Genomic DNA, 22,337 nt, shown 5'->3' with positions numbered 1-22,337 from the left:
TAGGACACTAAATACAAAATATAGATTTCAAATCTATTCTCATTCTTTTGTGGTGGGAAAAGGGGGGAAATGCATCACTAAAAGGAAATGTACAGGAAATATTTGTTTTGGAAGTAGAGTTTGGCAAAATGGACCTCTAGATCTAGTCTTCAAGGTGCGGCCCAGAGTGCTTAAAGGTGGGGTCTGTAAGTAGGATTTCCGGTTCGAGGACTAAGAGGCAGGGTGTTTGCTAGTGGACCCACATGAAGAAGAAAAAACAAACCAAGAAGAACAGGAACTACATTATGTCCAATAATGTAACATGTGTTTTTTGGGGGTGGGTTCATGATTATTGTTTTTGGTACTCTATTGTAACAAGAAAGAGGGAAAAATAACTTACAAATTGCAACTTTAACATCAGGGCTAAGGTCAATTCCATTTCAATCGCTTCAACTCAAGAAAATTGCACATCAACCTCTATGAGAAATTCATATTCAATCTTTTTCCAGGGTTGAATGAATGAAATTAGAACAGACACTCAACCTTTTTGTAAGACTACACTAGTGGCCACCATTCCTGGTCCAAGAGAGCAACAGTACCAGGGGTGCAGGCTCTTTGCTCCAGCACTAACACACCATTATTACAGAAATGAACCAAGACCTCAATGACCTGAAACCAGCTGTGTTTAGTGCTGGGACAAACAAGCTGCACACTTCCTTCCCTCAGATCATCCAATATCATCTCCCTTTAAGCTCAGATACAGTTTGCTCCAAGGCCAGGTGACCACTCTTTTAAAGAGGCTGTACAGAAGTTGAGTTGCTAATTGTTTATCTACATTTTTGGCTTGAGTGTTGCCTGTATGGTTGATATAAAATATTCATTTACTCATGAAACACAATCCTTATTTTTAGTCTAGAAAGGTGTGCCCCATGCTCTCAAATAAGGATTTTTCAAATCAATTTACATCAATCTGTCCTTTCAGTTAAAGCCCCGGTGAAAAGTTCCATATAGCCTCTTTAAAACTAAACCATTCACATAGCTAATCATTGTGTTTTGTTGGTCCCGCTGAATGCTGGTCCCAGATCTGAGTATCACCTGGTGCCAGGAGTTGGTTATGCAGCACAAACAAATCTGGGACCAGGGCTAAGGGAAGGTATAGTAAGTGTATCAGTGGTCCTTAAAGGACTTGATGGCCTTGGCCAGGTTGCTGTAGAACTCCACCATGCTGGATGGGAAGAAAGAGTCGACCACGGAGCGAGGCAGGAAGCCCCCAGGTCCGTCTGGAAGAAACTGAACAGCTGTGTTTTGTTTGGCTCCCTGGGGGGAAGGGAAAAAAGGAAGAAGGTTGAATTTACACTATACTGTATGAACAATATTCGACAGTGCTTCTTCAGCTACATAGCTATCAAGACAGGTGGTCATGTGAGATAATGTTGTTGAGAGAGAATGCTCAAACCAAACCTGTTGCTGTGCACATTATAGATACCTCAATTAGTCTACCTGAGTGAACTGAAGTTTAGCTCTCTACTGCCCTCCTGTGACGGACCATTGTCTCTACAAAATGTCCTTGGTTCTGACAGAACTCAACACAATGTTCAGAATGTTGCAGATGGGTTTGTAAACTAAAGCCTGTGTACTGTATGTAAAGTCTCTGTTGAAAACCGGAACTCGATTTTTGCTCATTTATATTTTTGAATGAAATGTACTCTGAACATTATACGGTTCTACGACCAATAAAATGTATTCAGAATAGCTTTAGAAGTTTAATAACTGATTATTAACGGGAAAATATGGACATTTTTTCTATTTCCTAAAAGTTTGTTTTGGAGATGAGGTTATCAGACAATGACAATATTATGAAAGAGAAGTGTGTCTCAGCGTGTGACTCACCCAGAGATGGGACACAGATGCAGCCACAGGGTGGTTGAAGCCCCTCACATACCCTGACTGGGGAGGGCAGTTGGGGTGGTTCACGTGGGTGGCTAATGGACAGAACACAGGGAGAGAACATATGAGGATACAAATATGTGTAGATATAATTAAGTCTATTTTCATTCAATCAATCACATAAAGTTACTTAGTATACTGATAGTGAAGGTAAAATGCAAATCTCATCTTGGGCATAGCAAAGCGTTTTTGCAACGGTATACATAACCAAGCCTTTCTTATTGGACAAGAACATATAGGCTAGGCCTAATACATCACAGTTTGAGCGTTTTCTTACTTTTCATGCCTACTGAACACAACCCACAGTTTCACATGGATGATTAGGATCCCCACCCAGCCAGCCTCTCTGAGGGTTAGGGCTGATGATTAGGCCTCAGTCTGGGGCAGTGGATAAGACAGTTGTCTGTTCCAGAGATCCCCACCCAGCCAGCCTCTCTGAGGGTTAGGGTTGATGATTAGGCCTCAGTCTGGGGCAGTGGATAAGACAGTTGTCTGTTCCAGAGATCCCCACCCAGCCAGCCTCTCTGAGGGTTAGGGCTGATGATTAGGCCTCAGTCTGGGGCAGTGGATAAGACTGTTGTCTGTTCCAGAGATCCCCACCCAGCCAGCCTCTCTGAGGGTTAGGGTTGATGATTAGGCCTCAGTCTGGGGCAGTGGATAAGACTTGTCTGTTCCAGAGATCCCCACCCAGCCAGCCAGCCTCTCTGAGGGGGCTGATGATTAGGCCTCAGTCTGGGGCAGTGGATAAGACAGTTGTCTGTTCCAGAGATCCCCACCCAGCCAGCCAGCCTCTCTGAGGGTTAGGGCTGATGATTAGGCCTCAGTCTGGGGCAGTGGATAAGACAGTTGTCTGTTCCAGAGATCCCCACCCAGCCAGCCAGCCTCTCTGAGGGTTAGGGTTGATGATTAGGCCTCAGTCTGGGGCAGTGGATAAGACAGTTGTCTGTTCCAGAGATCCCCACCCCAGCCAGCCTCTCTGAGGGTTAGGGCTGATGATTAGGCCTCAGTCTGGGGCAGTGGATAAGACAGTTGTCTGTTCCAGAGATCCCCACCCAGCCAGCCTCTCTGAGGGTTAGGGCTGATGATTAGGCCTCAGTCTGGGGCAGTGGATAAGACAGTTGTCTGTTCCAGAGATCCCCACCCAGCCAGCCTCTCTGAGGGTTAGGGCTGATGATTAGGCCTCAGTCTGGGGCAGTGGATAAGACAGTTGTCTGTTCCAGAGATCCCCACCCAGCCAGCCTCTCTGAGGGTTAGGGCTGATGATTAGGCCTCAGTCTGGGGCAGTGGATAAGACAGTTGTCTGTTCCAGAAATCCCCACCCAGCCTCTCTGAGGGTTAGGGCTGATGATTAGGCCTCAGTCTGGGGCAGTGGATAAGACTGTTGTCTGTTCCAGAGATCCCCACCCAGCCAGCCTCTCTGAGGGTTAGGGCTGATGATTAGGCCTCAGTCTGGGGCAGTGGATAAGACTGTTGTCTGTTCCAGAGATCCCCACACAGCCAGCCTCTCTGAGGGTTAGGGCTGATGATTAGGCCTCAGTCTGGGGCAGTGGATAAGACAGTTGTCTGTTCCAGAGATCCCCACCCAGCCAGCCTCTCTGAGGGTTAGGGCTGATGATTAGGCTACATCATCCACACAGTAGCACTGCATTAGTGACAAGTGACGATAGTTCCTCTTGTACTCTACTGATTTCAGCCTACTGCCGATGGCATCCCAGTCTGTGCATCCCAGTGCTTGATATGTGCATCATTGCATATGTTTTTGTTGTTGTTAGAATACCTATTTATTCCTTTACATTTCTTAATGTCTGTGCTGTTATGTTCTCTGTAAATGCCTCAACGTTGAATAAAAATAGCCTAACATTTACTAAAATAAATAACAATAAACAGGTCTGCGGTCTTCCAAGGAGAGTCCTAGGACAGATAAAGAACAAAAGAGCTACACTCCAATAGAAACGTGAATTGAGTCAGAGAAATTTAGTTAAACAATACATTGATAGAGAAATGTTCCAAAATGTTATTTTTATCATAAAGCTCTAGATCTACGGTCCGCTCCAGATCTACCGTCCGCTCTAGATCTACCGTCCGCTCTAGAACTACTGTTCTACAGCTACCTATCGCGCTAGAACTACCATTCTACAGCTACCTATCGCGCTAGAACTACCGTCCGGTCTAAATATACGGTTCTACTGCTACCGTTCGCTTTAAAACTAATGTTCGCTCTAGAACTACCGTTCTACTGCTACCGCTCACTCTAGAACTACCGTTCTACTGCTACCGCTCGCTTTAGATCTACCGTTTGCTCTAGATCTTCCGTTTGCTCTAGAACTACCATTCTACTGCTACCGTTCGCTCTAGAACTACCGTTCGCTCTAGATCTACCGTTCGCTCTAGAACTACCGTTCGCTCTAGAACTACCGTTCGTAGAACTACCGCTCGCTCTAGAACTACCGTTCGCTCTAGAACTACCGTTCGCTCTAGAACTACCGTTCTACTGCTACGGTTCGCTCAAGATCTACCGTTTGTTCTAGATCTATTGTTCACTAAAGATCTACTGTTTCTTGTTGTTAGAACTCCTATTTATCATAAAGCTAAGAGAGAGAGAGAAAAGACAGAAGGAAGAGAGATAGAGGCGTTACGCACCATTGGATGTAATGGTGCCGTCTTCGTATTGCTTCACTAGAATAACGTCGACAAAGTCTCTGGGAGCTATGATGCCCATGGCTGCTGATGGAGTGACTGTTCTGCAGACAGTGACGTTCTGTGTGAGTGGGGGAGAGACGAGGCAGGTAAACACTGGGCCTCGCTCAGCAGGCGTTGTGGACTGTTCATATAGAAATATACAAAGGAGAATGAAACAAACACCTTTGATAAGCAGAATAAGGCATCACGTTAGTTCTATCCATGACATTTCTATCTGCAACGTTCCACAAGATAAACGCTGGGCCTCGTTCAACAGGACACAATAAAAGTACCCCACTGATCTGCAGAATAAGGTATGGCATCAGTTCTATCCATAGTATTTATCTATGTTTTCCTACTGAGCATGTCCCTGTACTTGTGTTCGTCCCAAAGCAAATAAATATTAACATGACTAATGGAATAGAGAACAAAGGGTAGGAGTGCTGCATTGGTGTTGTGGGTGTGGCGATCGCAGGCAGGTGCCCTTTAGGAAACCTGTATCAAAACCATGAACAAACTGGATGACACACTTTGGTTGCTTGGATAACTTATTTAACCGTCACGTAACCAGGAAGTCCCATAGAGATCAGGTAAAACTCAATTCCATAAAATCCTAAGGCTTATCAACAAAGTTGGGGGAGTAGACAGAACTATACAGCAAGAATGGAGGACAGAGTATTTATTCAGCTGTGATTTGTTTGTGGGTGTGTGAGTGAGTGAGGAATGATAAAGAATCAAATGATCAGTGACAACTCTCTAAAGCAAACTCAGAACATAGATGATGATGATGGGGACAAAACAACAGAATTGTGACTGACTGTGACTACAGTCTGGTCCATTGGTTTGAAACTCAGCCTACCTCAGTGACTTGCTCAACCAGCTCAAACTTCTTGACATTGTTGTCCCATTTCACCCGCAGTCCATTTGGCACTGGCTTCAGACACTCCCATACCTTCTCTGGGCTTCCCTTCACCACCGACTCACCCTTATATCTGTCAGACACAACACATGTAGAGACAGAGCACCACTAGCCCGAACTCTTATACAGTGCATTCAGAATGTATTCAGACCTAAAATAGATTAAATAAAAAAATGGTCTCACCAATCTACACACAATACCCCATAATGACAAAGCAAAAACAGGTTTAGAATTTTTTGCAAGTGTATAAAATAAATGAAAATACCTTATTTACATAACTATTCAGACCCTTTGCTATGAGACTCGAAATTGAGCTCAGGTGTATCCTGTTTCCACTGATCATCCTTGAGATGTTTCTACAACTTGGAGTCCACCTGTGGTAAATTCAATTGTATTTATTTATTTTACCTTTTATTTAACCAGGTAGGCAAGTTGAGAACAAGTTCTCATTTACAATTGCGACCTGGTCAAGATAAAGCAAAGCAGTTCGACACATACAACAACACAGATTTACACATGGAGTAAAACATACATACAGTCAATAATACAGTAGAAAAATAATTGATTGGACATGACTTGGAAAGGCACACACCTGTACATAGAATTTGACAGTTCATGTTTGAGCAAAAACCAAGCCATGAGGTGGAAGGAAGTGTCCGTAGAGCTCCGAGACAGGATTGTGTCGAGGCACAGATCCGGGGAAGGTTAACAAAACATTTCTGCAGCATTGAAGGTCCCCAAGAACACAGTGACCTCCATCATTCTTAAATGGATGAAGTTTGGAACCAACAAGACTCTTCCTAGATCTGGCCGCCTGGCCAAACTGAGCAATCGAGGGAGAAGGGCCTTGGTCAGGGAGGTGACCAAAAACCCGATGGTCACTGACAGAGCTCCAGAGTTCCTCTGTGAAGATGGGATAACCTTCCAGAAGGACAACCATCTCTGCAGCACCACCAATCAGGCCTTTATGGTAGAGTGGCCAGACGGAAACCAGTCCTCAGAAAAAGGCACATGACAGCCCGCTTGGAGTTTGCCAAAAGGTACCTAAAGGACTCAGACCATGAGAAACAAGATTCTCTGGTCTGATGAAACCAAGATTGAACTCTTTGGACTGAATGCCAAGCGTTACATCTGGTAGAAACCAGGCAGAGCTCATCACCTGGCCAATACCATCCCTACGGTGAAGCATGGTGGTGGCAGCATCATGCAGTGGTGATGTTTTTCAGCAGCAGGGACTGGGAGACTAGTCAGGATTGAGAGTAAAATTAACGTAATAAAGTACAGAGAACCCCAAAGTACAGAGATCATTGCTCTGGGCGGTTCTGACTTATGGACAACTACAAATACCTAGGTGTCTGGTTAGACTGTAAACTCTCCTTCCAGACCCACATCAAACATCTCCAATCCAAAGTTAAATCTAGAATTGGCTTCCTATTTCGCAACAAAGCATCCTTCACTCATGCTGCCAAACATACCCTTGTAAAACTGACCATCCTACTAATCCTCGACTTTGGCGATGTCATTTACAAAATAGCCTCCAATACCCTACTCAACAAATTGGATGCAGTCTATCACAGTGCAATCCGTTTTGTCACCAAAGCCCCATATACTACCCACCATTGCGACCTGTACGCTCTCGTTGGCTGGCCCTCGCTTCATACTCGTCGCCAAACCCACTGGCTCCAGGTCATCTACAAGTCTTTGCTAGGTAAAGTCCCCCCTTATCTCAGCTCGCTGGTCACCATAGCATCTCCCACCTGTAGCACACGCTCCAGCAGGTACATCTCTCTCGTCACCCCCAAAACCAATTCTTTCTTTGGCCGCCTCTCCTTCCAGTTCTCTGCTGCCAATGACTGGATCGAACTACAAAAATCTCTGAAACTGGAAACACAACTCCCTCAATTGCTTTAAGCACCAACTGTCAGAGTAGCTCACAGATTACTGCACCTGTACATAGCCCACCTATAATTTTGCCCAAACAACTACCTCTTTCTCCTACTGTATTTAGTTAATTAATTTATTTTGCTCCTTTGCATCCCATTATTTTTATTTCTACTTTGCACATTTTTCCACTGCAAATCTACCATTCCAGTGTTTTACTTGCTATATTGTATTTACTTTGCCACCATGGCCTTTTTTTGCCTTTACCTCCCTTATCTCACCTCATTTGCTCACATCGTATATAGACTTGTTTATACTGTATTATTGACTGTATGTTTGTTTTACTCCATGTGTAACTCTGTGTCGTTGTATGTGTCGAACTGCTTTGCTTTATCTTGGCCAGGTCGCAATTGTAAATGAGAATTTGTTCTCAACTTGCCTACCTGGTTAAATAAAGGTGAAATAAAAAATAAATACCCAAGAAGACTTAAGGCTGTAATCGCTGGCAAAGGTGCTTCAACAAAGTACTGAGTAAAGGGTCTGAATACTTATGTAAATGTGATATCATTTGTTATATTTTGAATACATTTGCAAGAATTTAAAATCTTGTTTTTGCTTTGTCATTATGGGGGATTGTGTGTTGACTGATGAGGAAAAAACTAAATTAAATACATTTTTGAATAAGGCTAATGTAACAAAGTAGAACAAGTGAAGGGGTCTGAATACTTTCTGAATGCACTGTACCTGTCAGACACAACACATGTAGAGATAGACAGAACACGAACCCTAATACACACATAACATGTAGCCGATGTGAAATGGCTAGCTAGTTAGTGGTGGTGCGCGCTAGTGGCGTTTCAACCGGTGACGTCACTTGCTCTGAGACCTTGAAGTAGTGGTTCCCCTTGCTCAGCAAGGGCGGCGGCTTTTGTGGAGCGATGGGTAACGATGCTTCGAGGGTGACTGTTGACGTGTGCAGAGCGTCCCTGGTTCGCGCGAGGGGACGGGCGTAAAGTTTATACTGTTACATAGACAGAACAGTAACCCTAATACACATCAAACATAACATGTAGAGATAGACAGAACACTAACCCTAATACACATCAAACATAACATGTAGAGATAGACAGAACACGAACACTAATGCACATCAAACATAACATGTAGAGATAGATCTTCCTGGGGGACAGTTTCTGAGAGACCGATGAAGCCCAAAACTAAAAAGTGTTGTCACTGGAGATTTTCCATTAAGAATGCTTTTTAATCCAGGACGAGGCTTAATCTGGGTCTGGGAAGCCAGCCTGTTATTGGTGCTTTCTTAATTAACAGTCTAACGTGGCTTCATTTCCATGTTCTCTCCCTCATCTGCACTGAATTGAAAACAGCAACAGTGAAAACTAGATTCTTTCTCAGTTTTTTTCATATCAATGCAGCTGAAGGAAACTGGTCGAGGAGGAAGTTTTGACCGTTATGATAAGCAGCTGAAGGAAACTGGTCGAGGAGGAAGTAGCCCCCTTTAGACCGTTATGATAAACAGCTGAAGGAAACTGGTCGAGGAGGGGAAGTAGCCCCCTTTAGACCGTTATGATAAACAGCTGAAGGAAACTGGTCGAGGAGGGGAGAGTAGCCCCCTTTAGACCTTTATGATAAACAGCTGAAGGAAACTGGTCGAGGAGGGGAGAGTAGCCCTCTTTAGACCGTTATGATAAACAGCTGAAGGAAACTGGTCGAGGAGGGGAGAGTAGCCCTCTTTAGACCGTTATGATAAACAGCTGAAGGAAACTGGTCGAGGAGGGGAGAGTAGCCCTCTTTAGACCGTTATGATAAACAGCTGAAGGAAACTGGTCGAGGAGGGGAGAGTAGCCCTCTTTAGACCGTTATGATAAACAGCTGAAGGAAACTGGTCGAGGAGGGAGAGTAGCCCTCTTTAGACCGTTATGATAAACAGCTGAAGGAAACTGGTCGAGGAGGGAGAGTAGCCCTCTTTGAACCGTTATGATAAACAGCTGAAGGAAACTGGTCGAGGAGGGGAGAGTAGCCCTCTTTAGACCGTTATGATAAACAGCTGAAGGAAACTGGTCGAGGAGGGGAGAGTAGCCCTCTTTAGACCGTTATGATAAACAGCTGAAGGAAACCGGTCGAGGAGGGAGAGTAGCCCTCTTTAGACCGTTATGATAAACAGCTGAAGGAAACTGGTCGAGGAGGGGAGAGTAGCCCTCTTTAGACCGTTATGATAAACAGCTGAAGGAAACTGGTCGAGGAGGGAGAGTAGCCCTCTTTGGACCGTTATGATAAACAGCTGAAGGAAACTGGTCGAGGAGGGGAGAGTAGCCCTCTTTAGACCGTTATGATAAACAGCTGAAGGAAACTGGTCGAGGAGGGAGAGTAGCCCTCTTTAGACCGTTATGATAAACAGCTGAAGGAAACTGGTCGAGGAGGGGAGAGTAGCCCTCTTTAGACCGTTATGATAAACAGCTGAAGGAAACTGGTCGAGGAGGGGAGAGTAGCCCCTTTAGACCATTATGATAAACAGCTGAAGGAAACTGGTCGAGGAGGAGAGTAGCCCCCTTTAGACCTTATGATAAACAGCTGAAGGAAACTGGTCGAGGAGGGAGAGTAGCCCCTTTAGACCGTTATGATAAACAGCTGAAGGAAACTGGTCGAGGAGGGGAGAGTAGCCCTCTTTAGACCGTTATGATTAACAGCTGAAGGAAACTGGTCGAGGAGGGGAGAGTAGCCCTCTTTAGACCGTTATGATAAACAGCTGAAGGAAACTGGTCGAGGAGGGAGAGTAGCCCTCTTTAGACCGTTATGATAAACAGCTGAAGGAAACTGGTCGAGGAGGGGAGAGTAGCCCTCTTTAGACCGTTATGATAAACAGCTGAAGATGACCTCAGTAAAAATGTAATCCAACAGTTTCAGTAACTGATGCTGTCAGTTCAGTTGGAGATAGCTAGTTCCTGTCAAGGTTACCGCTGTTAAAACAGTAACGTTAAATGCTCTCCGGAGATAAGATAGTGAAAAGGACATTTATCTTGTCTAACTTGCTTCTGTACAACATTTAGAAATCAATGATTTGGCCGAGATAAGGAGAACAGCTCATACTTACACGTTCCCAGGGAACTCAGTCGATGGCCGCCAGGACACGATGACGTCATTCTACAAATGGACCGACATCCATTTATCAGAAACAAAACATTGGTTGCTGTTGTCAACCCACTGACTGCATTTACCTAGCTACGTTATATACAATGACACAGCAAAATGGAGCTGTTAATAACACGGTGCACGGAAAGGCACGTCACCTGGAATTATAAAATATTAATATTGATACCTAGAACATTACGCACCGATTTCTTGCAGACTTTCCACCCAGACTCGTCCTTGGTGTAGCTCAAAAGACAGTCCCCAACTGCATTCGCTGTGTTCTGGTAATCCATGCTGGTTGAGTCCGCCTGGCAGATGTGATGATGGAGGACTTGCAACCTGTTCAATAGCTAGCCAGCTGTCAGGCTAACTGACTAGTTAGATAGCTAAACATTAGCCGTGATTCCAAATGGATGGATTTAGACTGACACACAAGATAACTAGCTGAAGTTATCGTAGAGTATGACGCGTAAAATATGAACTATGAATATGAGGCCGTTAGCCAATAGAAGACAATTTACAATAGCTACCTAACGTTAGTTAGTTAGAGCAAATATTGAATGAAAGACTTGCATTATCGTTAGCCGCGAGGTTCCTGAAGTCAGTATGACTCAGACTTGCTTAAAATAAAATATTGATTGTCATAAACATCTAACACGAACTTGTAGTAAAAAGTAAGCTTATTTAGCCAGCAGGCTAGCTAGCCGTGTTCCAATCAACTGATGAAAAAAAAAATCATGTGATAAAAGTACGCTTTCTGATTCGTTGGAAAAGCTTGGAACAGTGTTCAAGTGAATGCTGTGAATTGTAGTTTGAAAAGGACAGTTACGTGTCCACCAGATCATGCCCCAGATAGAAGGGTGAAAACAATTGGTACTTTCAATGTTCTTACTGCAACGATAATCAATTATCGAAACATATACGTTAATATGTTTCTCCACCCACAGAGCAGACTCAGACCACTTTTAGTCAAGAAGTTATGACATGGCATTCCTTTTGTAAATTATAAACCCAGGGTCATTACAGCACTTTATACATATCCCAAGGTGTTATAAACTCAGGAAAAAAAGAAGCGTCCTCTCACTGTCAACTGTGTTTATTTTCAGAAAACTTAACATGTGTAAATATTTGTATAAACATAACACGATTCAACAACTGAGTCATAAACTGAACAAGTTCCACAGACATGTGACTAACAGAAATGGAATAATGTGTCCCTGAACAAAGGAGGTGTCAAAATAAAAAGTAACAGTCAGTATCTGGTGTGGCCACCACCTGCATTAAGTACTGCAGTACATCTCCTCCTCATGGACTGCACCAGATTTGCCCGTTCTTGCTGTGAGATGTTACACCACTCTAACACCAAGGCACCTGCAAGTTCCTAGACATTTCTGGGGGGAATGGCCCTCGCCCTCACCCTCCGATCCAACAGGTCCCAGACATGCTCAATGGGATTGAGATCCGGGCTCTTTGCACTGGCCATGGCAGAACACTGACATTCCTGTCTTGCAGGAAATCATGCACAGAACGAGCAGTATGGCTGGTGTCATTGTCATGCTGGAGGGTCATGTCAGGATGAACCTGCAGGAAGGGTACCACATGAGGGAGGAGGAAGTCTTCCCTGTAACGCACAGCTTTGAGATTGCTTGCAATGGCAACAAGCTCAGTCTGATGATGCTGTGACACACTGCCCCAGACCATGACGGACCCTCCACCTCCAAATCGATCCCGCTCCAGAGTACAGGCCTCGGTGTAACGCCCATTCCTTTGACGATAAACACAAATCTGAACATCACCCCTGGTGGGACAGAACCGTGACTCGTCAGTGAAGAGCACTTTTTGCCAGTCCTGTCTGGTCCAGTGACGGTGGGTTTGTGCCCATAGGCAACATTGTTGCCGGTGATGTTTCGTGAGGACCTGCCTTACAACAGGCCTACAAGCCCTCAGTCCAGCCTCTCTCAGCCTATTGTGGACGGTCTGAGCACTGATTGAGGGATTGTGCGTTCCTAATGTAACTCGGGCAGTTGTTGTTGCCATCCTGTTCCTGTCCCGCAGGTGTGATGTTCGGATGTACCGATCCTGTGCAGGTGTTGTTACATGTGGTCTGCCACTACGAGGATGATCTGCTGTCCACCCTGTCTCCCTGTAGCGCTGTCTTATGTGTCTCACAGTACGGACATTGCAATTTATTGCTCTGGCCACATCTTCAGTCCTCATGCCTGCTTGCAGCATGCCTAAGGCACATTCACACAGATGAGCAGGGACGCTGGGCATCCTTCTTTTGGTGTTTTTCAGAGTCAGTCGAAAGGTCTCTTTAGTGTCCAAAGTTTTCATAACTGTGACCTTAATTGCCTACCGTCTGTAAGCTGTTAGTGTCTTAAGACCGTTCCACAGGTGTATGTTCATTAATTGTTTATGGTTCATTGAGCAAGCATGGGTAAACAGTGTTTAAACCCTTTACAATTAAGATCTGTGAAGTTATTTTCAATTTTTACGAATTATCTTTGAAAGACAGGGTCCTGAAAAAGGGACTTTTCTTTTTTGCAGAGTATATTATATATGTTACACATCATACTTTACTACGGTATCATAATTTTACTGAATTGAAGGCCATGTTTGAATGGTACAATGTAATGTAAACACACACACAATAGCCAATATAACACCTGTTTGTGATAACCCTAAAACAAACATCAAGGGCTGTACAAATAACCTTGAGTAGAACAAAACAATCTGATGCTTAGATACACTACTTTGGAACATTGACCATGATATTTATTTGATTGAGAGCAAGCACAGTATCCATGACAATGTGAGCATATAATATGTTACGCATATTATGCACATAGAGCTGTTTGTTAACACACACAATGTATAGCATTGGCCATGAATGGGCTTTTCACATTTTCTGTGGTTTACAATACAACTTTATGTAACCCATTACAAAACAATTAGCTCGACAGGTCATTATTGTGAAATATAATTTGCTTTCAATAACCAGTGGTGGAAAAAGTACCTAATTGTCGTACTTGAGTAAAAGTAAATATACCTTAAAAGAAAATGACTCAAGTAAAAGTGAAAGTCACCCAGTAAAATTCTACTTGAGTAAAAGCCTAAAAGTGTTTGGTTTTAAATATACTTAAGTATCAAAAGTAAATGTGAATCGCTAAAATATACTTAAGTGTAAAACGTACATTTCAAATTCCTTATATTAATTTAGGAAAGGGAAAGGGGGATACCTAGTCAGTCGTACAACTGAATGCATTCGACTGAAATGTGTCTTCCACATTTAACTCAACCCCTCTGAATCAGAGACGTGCGGGTGGCTGCCATAATCGACATCCACGTCTTCGGCACCCGGAGAACAATGGGTTAACTGGCTTGCACAGGGGCAGAAGAAACCCAGACGGCACGATGTTCTTGTTTTTTAAATTTACGGATAGCCAGGGGCACAATTCAACATAGAGACATAATTTACAAATTAAGTATTTGTGTTTAGTAGGTCTGCCAGATCAGAGGCAGTAGGGATGTCCAGGGATGTTCTCTTGATGTGTGTGAAATAGAAAGTTTTCCTGTCCTGCTAAGCATTCAAAATGTAACAAGTACTTTTGGTTGTCAGGGAAAATGTAAGGAGTAAAAAGCACATTATTTTCTTTAGGAATGTAATGTAGTACCTATCTTTCTGATTTGGTCCTGCCATACATACCTACACGTAATCTACAGTCACAAGACGCAGGCCTCCTAATTGTCCCTAGAATAGAACTTCTAAGCAAACAGCTGGAGGTAGGGCTTTCTCCTATAGAGCTCGATTTTTATGGAATGGTCTGCCTACCCATGTGAGAGACGCAGACTCGGTCTCAACCTTTAAGTCTTTACTGAAGAGGGTCATATGATTGAGTGTAGTCTGGCTCAGGAGTGTGAAGGTGAACGGAAAGGTTCTGGAGCAACGAACCGCCCTTGCTGCCTCTGCCTGGCCGGTTCCCCTCTCTCCACTGGGATTCTCTGCCTCTAACCCTATTACGGGGGCTGAGTCACTGGCTTACTGGTGCTCTTTGATGCCGTCCCTAGGAGGGGTGAATCACTTGAGTGGGTTGAGTCACTGATGTGATCTTCCTGTCTGGGTTGGCGCCCCCCCCCTTGGGTTGTGCCGTGGCGGAGATCTTTGTGGGCTATACTCGGCCTTGTCTCAGGATGGTAAGTTGGTGGTTGAAGATATCCCTCTAGTGGTGTGGGGGCTGTGCTTTGGCAAAGTGGGTGGGGTTATATCCTTCCTGTTTGGCCCTGTCCGGGTATCATCGGATGGGGCCACAGTGTCCCCGACCCCTTCTGTCTCAGCCGCCAGTATTTATGCTGTAGTAGTTTATGTGTCGGGGGCTGCGGTCAGTTTGTTATATCTGGAGTACTTCTCCTGTCTCCTGTCCGGTGTCTGTGTGAATTGAAGTGTGCTCTCTCTAATTCTCTCTTTCTCTCGGAGGACCTGAGCCCTAGGACCATGCCTCAGGACTACCTGGCATGATGAGTCCTTACTGTCCCCAGTCCACCTGGCCATGCTGCTGCTCCAGTTTCAACTGTTCTGCCTGCGGCTATGGAATCCTGACCTGTTCACCGGACATGCTACCTGTTCCAGACCTGCTGTTTTCAACTCTCTAGAGACAGCAGGAGTGGTAGAGATACTCTTAATGATCGGCTATGAAAAGCCAACTGACATTTACTCCTGAGGTGCTGACTTGCTGCACCCTCGACAACTACTGTGATTATTATTATTTGACCATGCTGGTCATTTATGAACATTTGAACATCTTGGCCGTGTTCTGTTATAATCTCCACCCGGCACAGCCAGAAGTGGACTGGCCACCCCTCATAGCCTGGTTCCTCTCTAGGTTTCTTCCTAGTTTTTGGCCTTTCTAGGGAGTTTTTCCTAGCCACCGTGCTTCTACACCTGCATTGCTTGCTGTTTGGGGTTTTAGGCTGGGTTTCTGTACAGCACTTTGAGATATCAGATGATGTACGAAGGGCTATATAAATACATTTGATATGAGTAAAAGTACATATACCCCAAGCAACTGCATTAAAGTATGTTTACTTAAGTACTTTACACTACTGTCAATAACTTACATGGATTAATAAAGGTTAAATAAACCTAGATATATTCACAATATAAATACACCAACTACACGTTGGAGCAGACCAGGTCTTTGGACCCAGACACGTTGAGATCTATACTGGCTTTGGACTTCTTCTTAGCCAGTTTGCCTTGCCTTGCCTCAGACTTGAGATACTTCTCCTTGTTGTGAATGACCTGGATGTACTGGTCTGTGCTGCTGTTCTGCTGGTCGCTACTGGAGGCCAGAGAGGCCGAGTCCGACTCAGTCAGGGAAGGCTCCAGCTTGGACCTGGATGTCTTGGGCTTGACCTGGGGCTCCAGGCGTCTTCCGGGGCCCTGGGGGGGTGAGTGTACAAGTCTGCTGGGGGAGTGGGGGTGTCTGGCTGGGGACTGTGTGTGCCTGACTGGTGGTGGAATCTCCGCTCCTCTGATGCTGGACTGGGAGAGGGAGTGCAAGCGCGTCTCCATATCCTCCCAGTCCCCTTTTTGGGCTTCACTGCCGTAGCGCCCCCTAGCAGTGTGGCTGTCTTTTGACGCCATAGACAGCTTGGTCTCCAGGCGCTCTCCGATGTAGAAGCGAGCTGGCTGTTGGAGGTCGGAGAGTGAGCGGGGCCGGTGAGTCTGCCCGAACAACCCCCTCCTAGACTCCCTCTTCCCCCCTGCCTCTGCCTCCTCCTCTTCATCACTCAGGTGTGACTGCGGCGGATTCGACCTGTGTGGGTGCCCATGCAGATGCGGAGCCCTTGGAGTATACCGCTTGGTATTCCGCGGAATCAGCTCTACGATTTCACCCCCCGGGTCCTCCGCTCGGAAGTGGCGAGGGACGCGTGTGGCTGATCTAAGCAACTTTTTCCTAGCTTCGTGCTCGTTGACGATGACGTAGCGCGTGGTGTAGGGGCGACGGCCCACGTAGCTCTGGGCGGTCATTATCCCAGCTGCCTCTGCGGAGTGCATGGGCCTGATGGTCTTCCTGTAGAGTGGGTCGGAGTGGATATTCTCTGAGGAGTAGCGTGTCGGGGGGTTGTACGCCACATGATGGTAGGACTTGGACCTGCAGGTACCGCTAGGGCCCCCCAGGTAGGAAGGGTGTCTGGTGACAGAGGGAAATACGGATGATAAATGTTACTACTGTATGTGGTCGTAATGAGAGACCACTTGGACTTGAATCATTACAGAATACTACTGATACTGTGTATAGTTGATTCCTTTGGTAGTGACAGTAGTCCAGGACATAGTATGCCCAAACTGGCTTCAGAAGAACTTAAATACCCCACTGCTTATTAGCTACTGTTGAAGAAAACTACACTTTTCCTTTCCTTTGACCCCTGACTTGAGTGAAAGCAATGAGATGAAATCCCATTCAATTTCTTAGGGGTGAATCCTGACTTCCAGTGTAATTTTCACTTCGTCATGCATTGATGTTAATGGGAGACTAAGTTCAAACTTTGGGCTAGGTGCTGGAGTCCCCCTTCAGAGGTTTATTTAGGACTAACAACATGGACACTAACCCTTAATCCTCCTGTAGACACACCTGTAGAGGACTGTATAAAAGCCTGTGACTGACCAGACAGAATAACACATAATATGTGTGTGTGTGTGTGAGACACACCTGTTAGGGATTATCTCCGGCCTTTGCTTGTGAAGTATGGACACTGTTGGACTTCTAGGCGTCCCAGCAGCAAATGTCGCCTAGCGGTCTCGACTCTCGATGCCGACTGGGTGATGGTGCGGATGCCGTTGCCACGACGATCGGGCGACTGGAAGTTTGTGACACTGCCGTTGGGTCGTGGCGACGGCGTGCGAATGGACGACTCGCGGCTGGTGATGTCACCATCCTGCTGGTCAGGCTTCCTGTCCCCCGGGGACCTCTGGGGCCTGTAGCCTCGCTATGGGTGGGGGTCAGAGGTCAGGGGTTACAGGTAAGAGATTATAGTTTAGGTGTTCAAAAGTTAAACATTTTAATTGGTAAAGGTTAATAGTCAAATGAGGTGAAGGGTTAAAGGTCAGATGTAAGATGTTAGGGGATATGTAGACATAGACTACATAGAACCAACCAACCAGAAAGTAGAATGATGAGGTTTACCTGAAGCCAGCTGTAATACCTTCTTCTTGTCTTCTGTTCTCTCCTGACAAATACATTTCTGTTCAGCATACAGTCATGAGACTAAGTGGGCATCCCAAATGGCACCATATCGCCTACATAGTCCGCTACTTTTAACCAGAGCCAATAGTAGTACACTGTCTAGGTAATATTTGGGATGCACTCATATGTATTTTTGTTTAATGTATAATAGTGACTGCCTTCGAGAACTAGAACTATACCGTCTATAACTCACAGTCTGAAGCTGCATCCTCAGCTGGTTGTTGGTGAATTTAAGGGATCTGGCAATGGCCTGAAGGTAGTAGATCAACATGCTGAAGGACACAGAGAGTTACCCCAAGAGGACTGACACAATGACTGATCAACATGCTGAAAGACAGAGAGTGACCCCAAGAGCACTGACACATCAACAATGCATAGAGCAAGTCAGGCTACATTGTGTGTGTGTGTGTGTGTGTGTGTGTGTGTGTGTGTGTGTGTGTGTGTGTGTGTGTGTGTGTGTGTGTGTGTGTGTGTGTGTGTGTGTGTGTGTGTGTGAGTAAGTCTGTGTGTGTGTGAGTAAGTCTGTGTGTGTGAGTCTGTGTGTGAGTCTGCGTGTGTGTGTGAGTCTGTGTGTGAGAGAGTCTGCATTCCTGTGTGTTTGTGTGTGTGTGTGTGTGAGAGTCTGTCTGTGTGTGTGAGTGCACTCACAACAGCAGCAGCAGAGCGGGCAACGCTACAACAGGGCTGGTGACGTAACTCATCACTTTACTGAACCACAGCGGGAAGTCATTGGCTATCGTCTCTGAGATGATGTCATAAATCTTCTCCTGACCGCTGCAGGGGAACGAACGCGCACGCACACACACACACACACAGCAGAATTAAAGCTATATATGCTTTTCTTCTTGGCCTTATTGTGCTTTCAGCAGATTATGATGTGTGATGATAATAAAAATAATCATGGATTAATGTTTTATAGCGATTTTCAAGGTTCTCAATAGGAGTTTGATCATCCACAAACACACACACACTTGGGTTGCAAACAGGCACACACACACACACACACACACACACACACACACACACACACACACACACACACACACAAACACACACAATACTGCAACACTATTGAAAGTGTGGCTGACCTTAAATGACCTTAAATTACAAGGGCTATCTTTAAAATGGGCACCACATTTAAAGAGCTTCACGGGAATAATCGCTTACCTAAATGGCCCACAGTGTTGGGAAGGTCTGTATCTCACTATGGCGAAGATGGTGGGCAGCATACACAGAAAAAGCATGAACAACAGCATAGCCAGGTAGAAATTATTTGATCTGGAAACAAATGAGAGAAAGAAAATGATACTTTTATTTCTATATTGTTTATTTATCTGTGTTATTTCAAGTTTTTCTGCCTTTGTAATCCTGATCAACTATGTTAACAAAGACAGATAATCAAAAACCATAATCCATGTTTGTAACGGTTGTCGTCTGGAGAAAGAGGAGGACCAATGCGCAGCGTGGTAAGTGTCCATTATTTTAATAAAACAACTGAACACTGAACAAAACAACAAAAACGACAAATGAACAGTCCTGTAAAGTGACGAAAAACACTAAAATAATCACCCACAACCAAAATGGGGAAAACAGGTTACCTAAGTATGATTCTCAATCAGAGACAACGATCGACAGCTGCCTCTGATTGAGAACCATACCAGGCAAAACACAGAAATACAACAAAGAAAAAAGAACACAGACTACCCACCCCAACTCACGCCCCGACCAAACTAACACAAAGACATAATAAAAGAACTAAGGTCAGAACGTGACAATGTTTGGTTAGAGACAATAGGGATGTTGGAATATATTTTTAATATACTATCATATTATTGTTTGGTTATACATTTTGACATTTACATTTTAGTAATTTAGCAGACGCTCTTATCCAGAGCGACTTACAGATAGTGCATTAATTTTTAAATAGCTAGGGGTGGCAGGGTAGCCTAGTGGTTAGAACATTGGACTAGTAACCAAAAGGTTACAAGTTCAAATCCCCAAGCTGACAAGGTACAAATCTGTCATTCTGGCCCTGAACAGGCATTTAACCCACTGTTCCTAGGCAGTCATTGAAAATAAGAATTTGCTCTTAACTGACTTGGATAGCAAAAAAAGGTGGGACAACCAAATATCACAGTCATCAAAATACCTTTTTTCCTCAATAACGTAGCTATCAGTAGAAGCCGAGCTAGAAGGGCGGGGGGGTCAAACATACTGAAGAGGACGGGTTTCAGGCGTTTTTGGAAGATGGGCAGGGACTGTCCTAGCTTCAGGTAGAAGGTTCTACCATTGGGGTGAGAGGAGAGAGAAGAGCTTGGACTGGGCTGTGCGGGAGCCGTCCTCCAGTAGAGGTGGAGGGGCCAAGAGACCTGAGGTGGCAGAACGTAGTGCTCAGGTTGGGGTGTAGGGTTTGAGCATAGCCTGAAGGTATGGAGGGGTAGCTCCTCTTGCTGCTCTGTAGGTAAGCACCATGGTCTTGCAGTGGACGTGAGCTTCAACTGGAAGCCAGTGGAGTGTGCAGAGGAGCGTGGTGAAATGAGAGAACTTGGTAAGGTTGAAAACCAGGCGGGCTGCTGCGTTCTGAATAAGTTGCAGAGGTTTGATGGCCCAAGCAGGGGAGCCCAGTCAACAGCGAGTTGCAGTAGTCCAGACGGGAGAGAACAAGCGCCTGGATTAGGACCTGCGGCGCTTCTTGTGTGAGGTATGGTCTTACTCTACTGATGTTGTAGTGCATGAACCTGCAGGAGCGACAGAGAACGACAGGGTGTTGTCCAGGTTCACGCCAAGGTTTTTTGCACTCTGGGAGGGCGACACTGTGGAGTTGTCAACTGTGATGGAGAGGTCTTGGTGGAAGATATTGATCATATGTGACCCGTTTCAGGAAACTAGGCTCATGTCACAAGTCACGCCTTCACAGGAGAGACATTCTTTTAAAGAAGATTTTTGGCAGAAATGCCTTCTGGAACCTGTAAACTTTCATGTGTCACACTTGCTTTGTATGTTTCTATGTTTTGTTTGGTCAGGGTGTGATCTGAGTGGGCATTCTATGTTACATGTCTAGTTTGTCTATTTCTCTGTTTGGCCTGATATGGTTCTCAATCAGAGGAAGGTGTTAGTCATTGTCTCTGATTGGGAACCATATTTAGGTAGCCTGTTTGGTGTTGGGTTTTGTGGGTGATTGTTCCTGTCTCTGTGTTTGCACCAGATAGGGCTGTTTTGGGTTTTCAAGTTTCTTGTTTTTGTTAGTTTGTTCATGTGAAGTGCTTTATTAAACATGAATCAAAATAACCACGCTGCGTTTTGGTCCGCCTCTCCTTCAGTGCAAGAAAACTGTTACATCATGTGCCTTAATAACAAACGTGTATGTCATCTGTAAATGCAAATAAAATTGTTAAATTACGAGACTTGTTGGTTAAGCCACAGAAAAAGCCAGCAACCGTCCCACCAGCCATGATTGGCTGAGATAATGAGTAGGCTGGACATGCAAAGAGAGGAGTTTGGATTGGTCTGCCATATAGACTGCTTCTGTCTATTTGAGCTTTGTTTACCTATAGCTAGCTAGACGTCTTAAGGTAAAGTGTACAACACCCTTTGAATATGGGCGGCGTCAGTAAACGTCTACACAAAAGTGTAATGAAATTGTTGCCAGCAGAGCTGGTTAGGCTGTTTTCATGTTATCCAGAGGTAAACAAATCATCGGCCAGAGTGTCAAGTTTGACCTCCGAATGCTCCGAGAATGAAACGAGATGGGTGGGGCTAAAGCTTAAGAGGGTGTGAACGATGCTGAATGGGTGTAGACATAGGAGAGCTCTTCACTAGATATCAAAACATTCAAATGCCATTTTCTCAAAAGTAAGTTTCAAAGCTTATCAACTTCCAGATAATTACTTTCCCATTGTTCCTCCAAAATGCAGTGTATGATCTATCATTTTGGTAGCACTGAGTCTCTACTTTTACCCAATGGAAAATACATCATTTCAAATATTGCTACTTAATGAAGACCAAATCCAGGTGGTGAGTCACATATACTATTTATTCATATCATTCTATTTCTTTAAACTATCATGCTATTTTACATAACCAAGTGAAGAGTATGGTGTGTGTGTGCGCTTGCATAAGTGTGTATTTTCCCGTACATCTGAGAGTGACTGATAAGGCCTGAAAGAGGCAGCAACAGACTCGTTACATAAATCAGAGTGGGCTGAGTGCCTGCAGGCCCACTCTGTGTGTGTGTGTGTGTGTGTGTGTGTGTGTGTGTGTGTGTGTGTGTGTGTGTGTGTGTGTGTGTGTGTGTGTGTGTGTGTGTGTGTTTGCGTGCGTGCGTGTGTTTGATGGAGCAGTGTAGTAGCTCATCACAGAGATGTGCTCATTTTGTTCTCTCTCCACAGAGCTGGAAAATATGATCCGATGGGAGGGGAGGAGAGGAGTAATGAGACCAGAACCACAGAACCAGAACCACTGAGCCAGAGAGCCAGAACCACAGAACCAGGATTATAGGCCCAGAGTGAATCAGACTCACTCACTGTCTCGAAGAGGCA

General features: G+C 44.9%; 2 protein-coding genes across 2 annotated transcripts in view; both read right to left on the bottom strand.

Annotated features, from left to right (window-relative positions):
• Positions 1-1,146: 1,146 nt before the first annotated feature.
• Positions 1,147-11,266, bottom strand: LOC135533863 (stAR-related lipid transfer protein 5-like). Its single transcript, XM_064961070.1, has 6 exons — positions 10,756-11,266; positions 10,515-10,564; positions 5,465-5,597; positions 4,567-4,684; positions 1,870-1,961; positions 1,147-1,296 (listed from the first exon to the last, which is right to left on the bottom strand). Exons 1-6 carry the CDS (start codon positions 10,843-10,845, stop codon positions 1,147-1,149), a joined length of 633 nt encoding a protein of 210 aa, XP_064817142.1. The 5' UTR covers positions 10,846-11,266.
• A 4,456-nt stretch (positions 11,267-15,722) lies between these two features.
• The window catches only part of LOC135533862 (transmembrane channel-like protein 3), a gene marked incomplete at its 5' end in the record, with an annotated part of 30,560 nt that continues 23,945 nt past the window's right edge, over positions 15,723-22,337 (bottom strand). The window contains 6 exons of the mRNA XM_064961069.1: positions 15,723-16,746; positions 17,310-17,542; positions 17,711-17,782; positions 17,993-18,071; positions 18,448-18,573; positions 18,967-19,077. Coding sequence (XP_064817141.1) covers positions 15,723-16,746; positions 17,310-17,542; positions 17,711-17,782; positions 17,993-18,071; positions 18,448-18,573; positions 18,967-19,077 — 1,645 coding nt within the window. The remainder of the gene's footprint in view (positions 16,747-17,309; positions 17,543-17,710; positions 17,783-17,992; positions 18,072-18,447; positions 18,574-18,966; positions 19,078-22,337) is intronic.

The sequence above is a fragment of the Oncorhynchus masou genome, unplaced genomic scaffold (assembly GCF_036934945.1).
Source record: "Oncorhynchus masou masou isolate Uvic2021 unplaced genomic scaffold, UVic_Omas_1.1 unplaced_scaffold_2742, whole genome shotgun sequence".
Classification (NCBI taxonomy): Eukaryota; Metazoa; Chordata; class Actinopteri; order Salmoniformes; family Salmonidae; genus Oncorhynchus; species Oncorhynchus masou.
The sequence above is the reverse complement of the archived record's forward strand: the minus strand, read 5'-3'. Positions and strand labels throughout refer to the sequence as shown.

Bases quoted from the DNA above. Each gene is read 5' to 3' on its own strand.
- LOC135533863 (XM_064961070.1), bottom strand. From the start codon at position 10,845: ATGGATTACCAGAACACAGCGAATGCAGTTGGGGACTGTCTTTTGAGC. The intron at 4,685-5,464 runs GTAGGCTGAGTT...CCACTCACACAG, and splicing joins TGGTTGAGCAAGTCACTGAG to AACGTCACTGTCTGCAGAAC. The intron at 1,962-4,566 runs GTGCGTAACGCC...TCTGTCCATTAG, and splicing joins CGGCACCATTACATCCAATG to CCACCCACGTGAACCACCCC.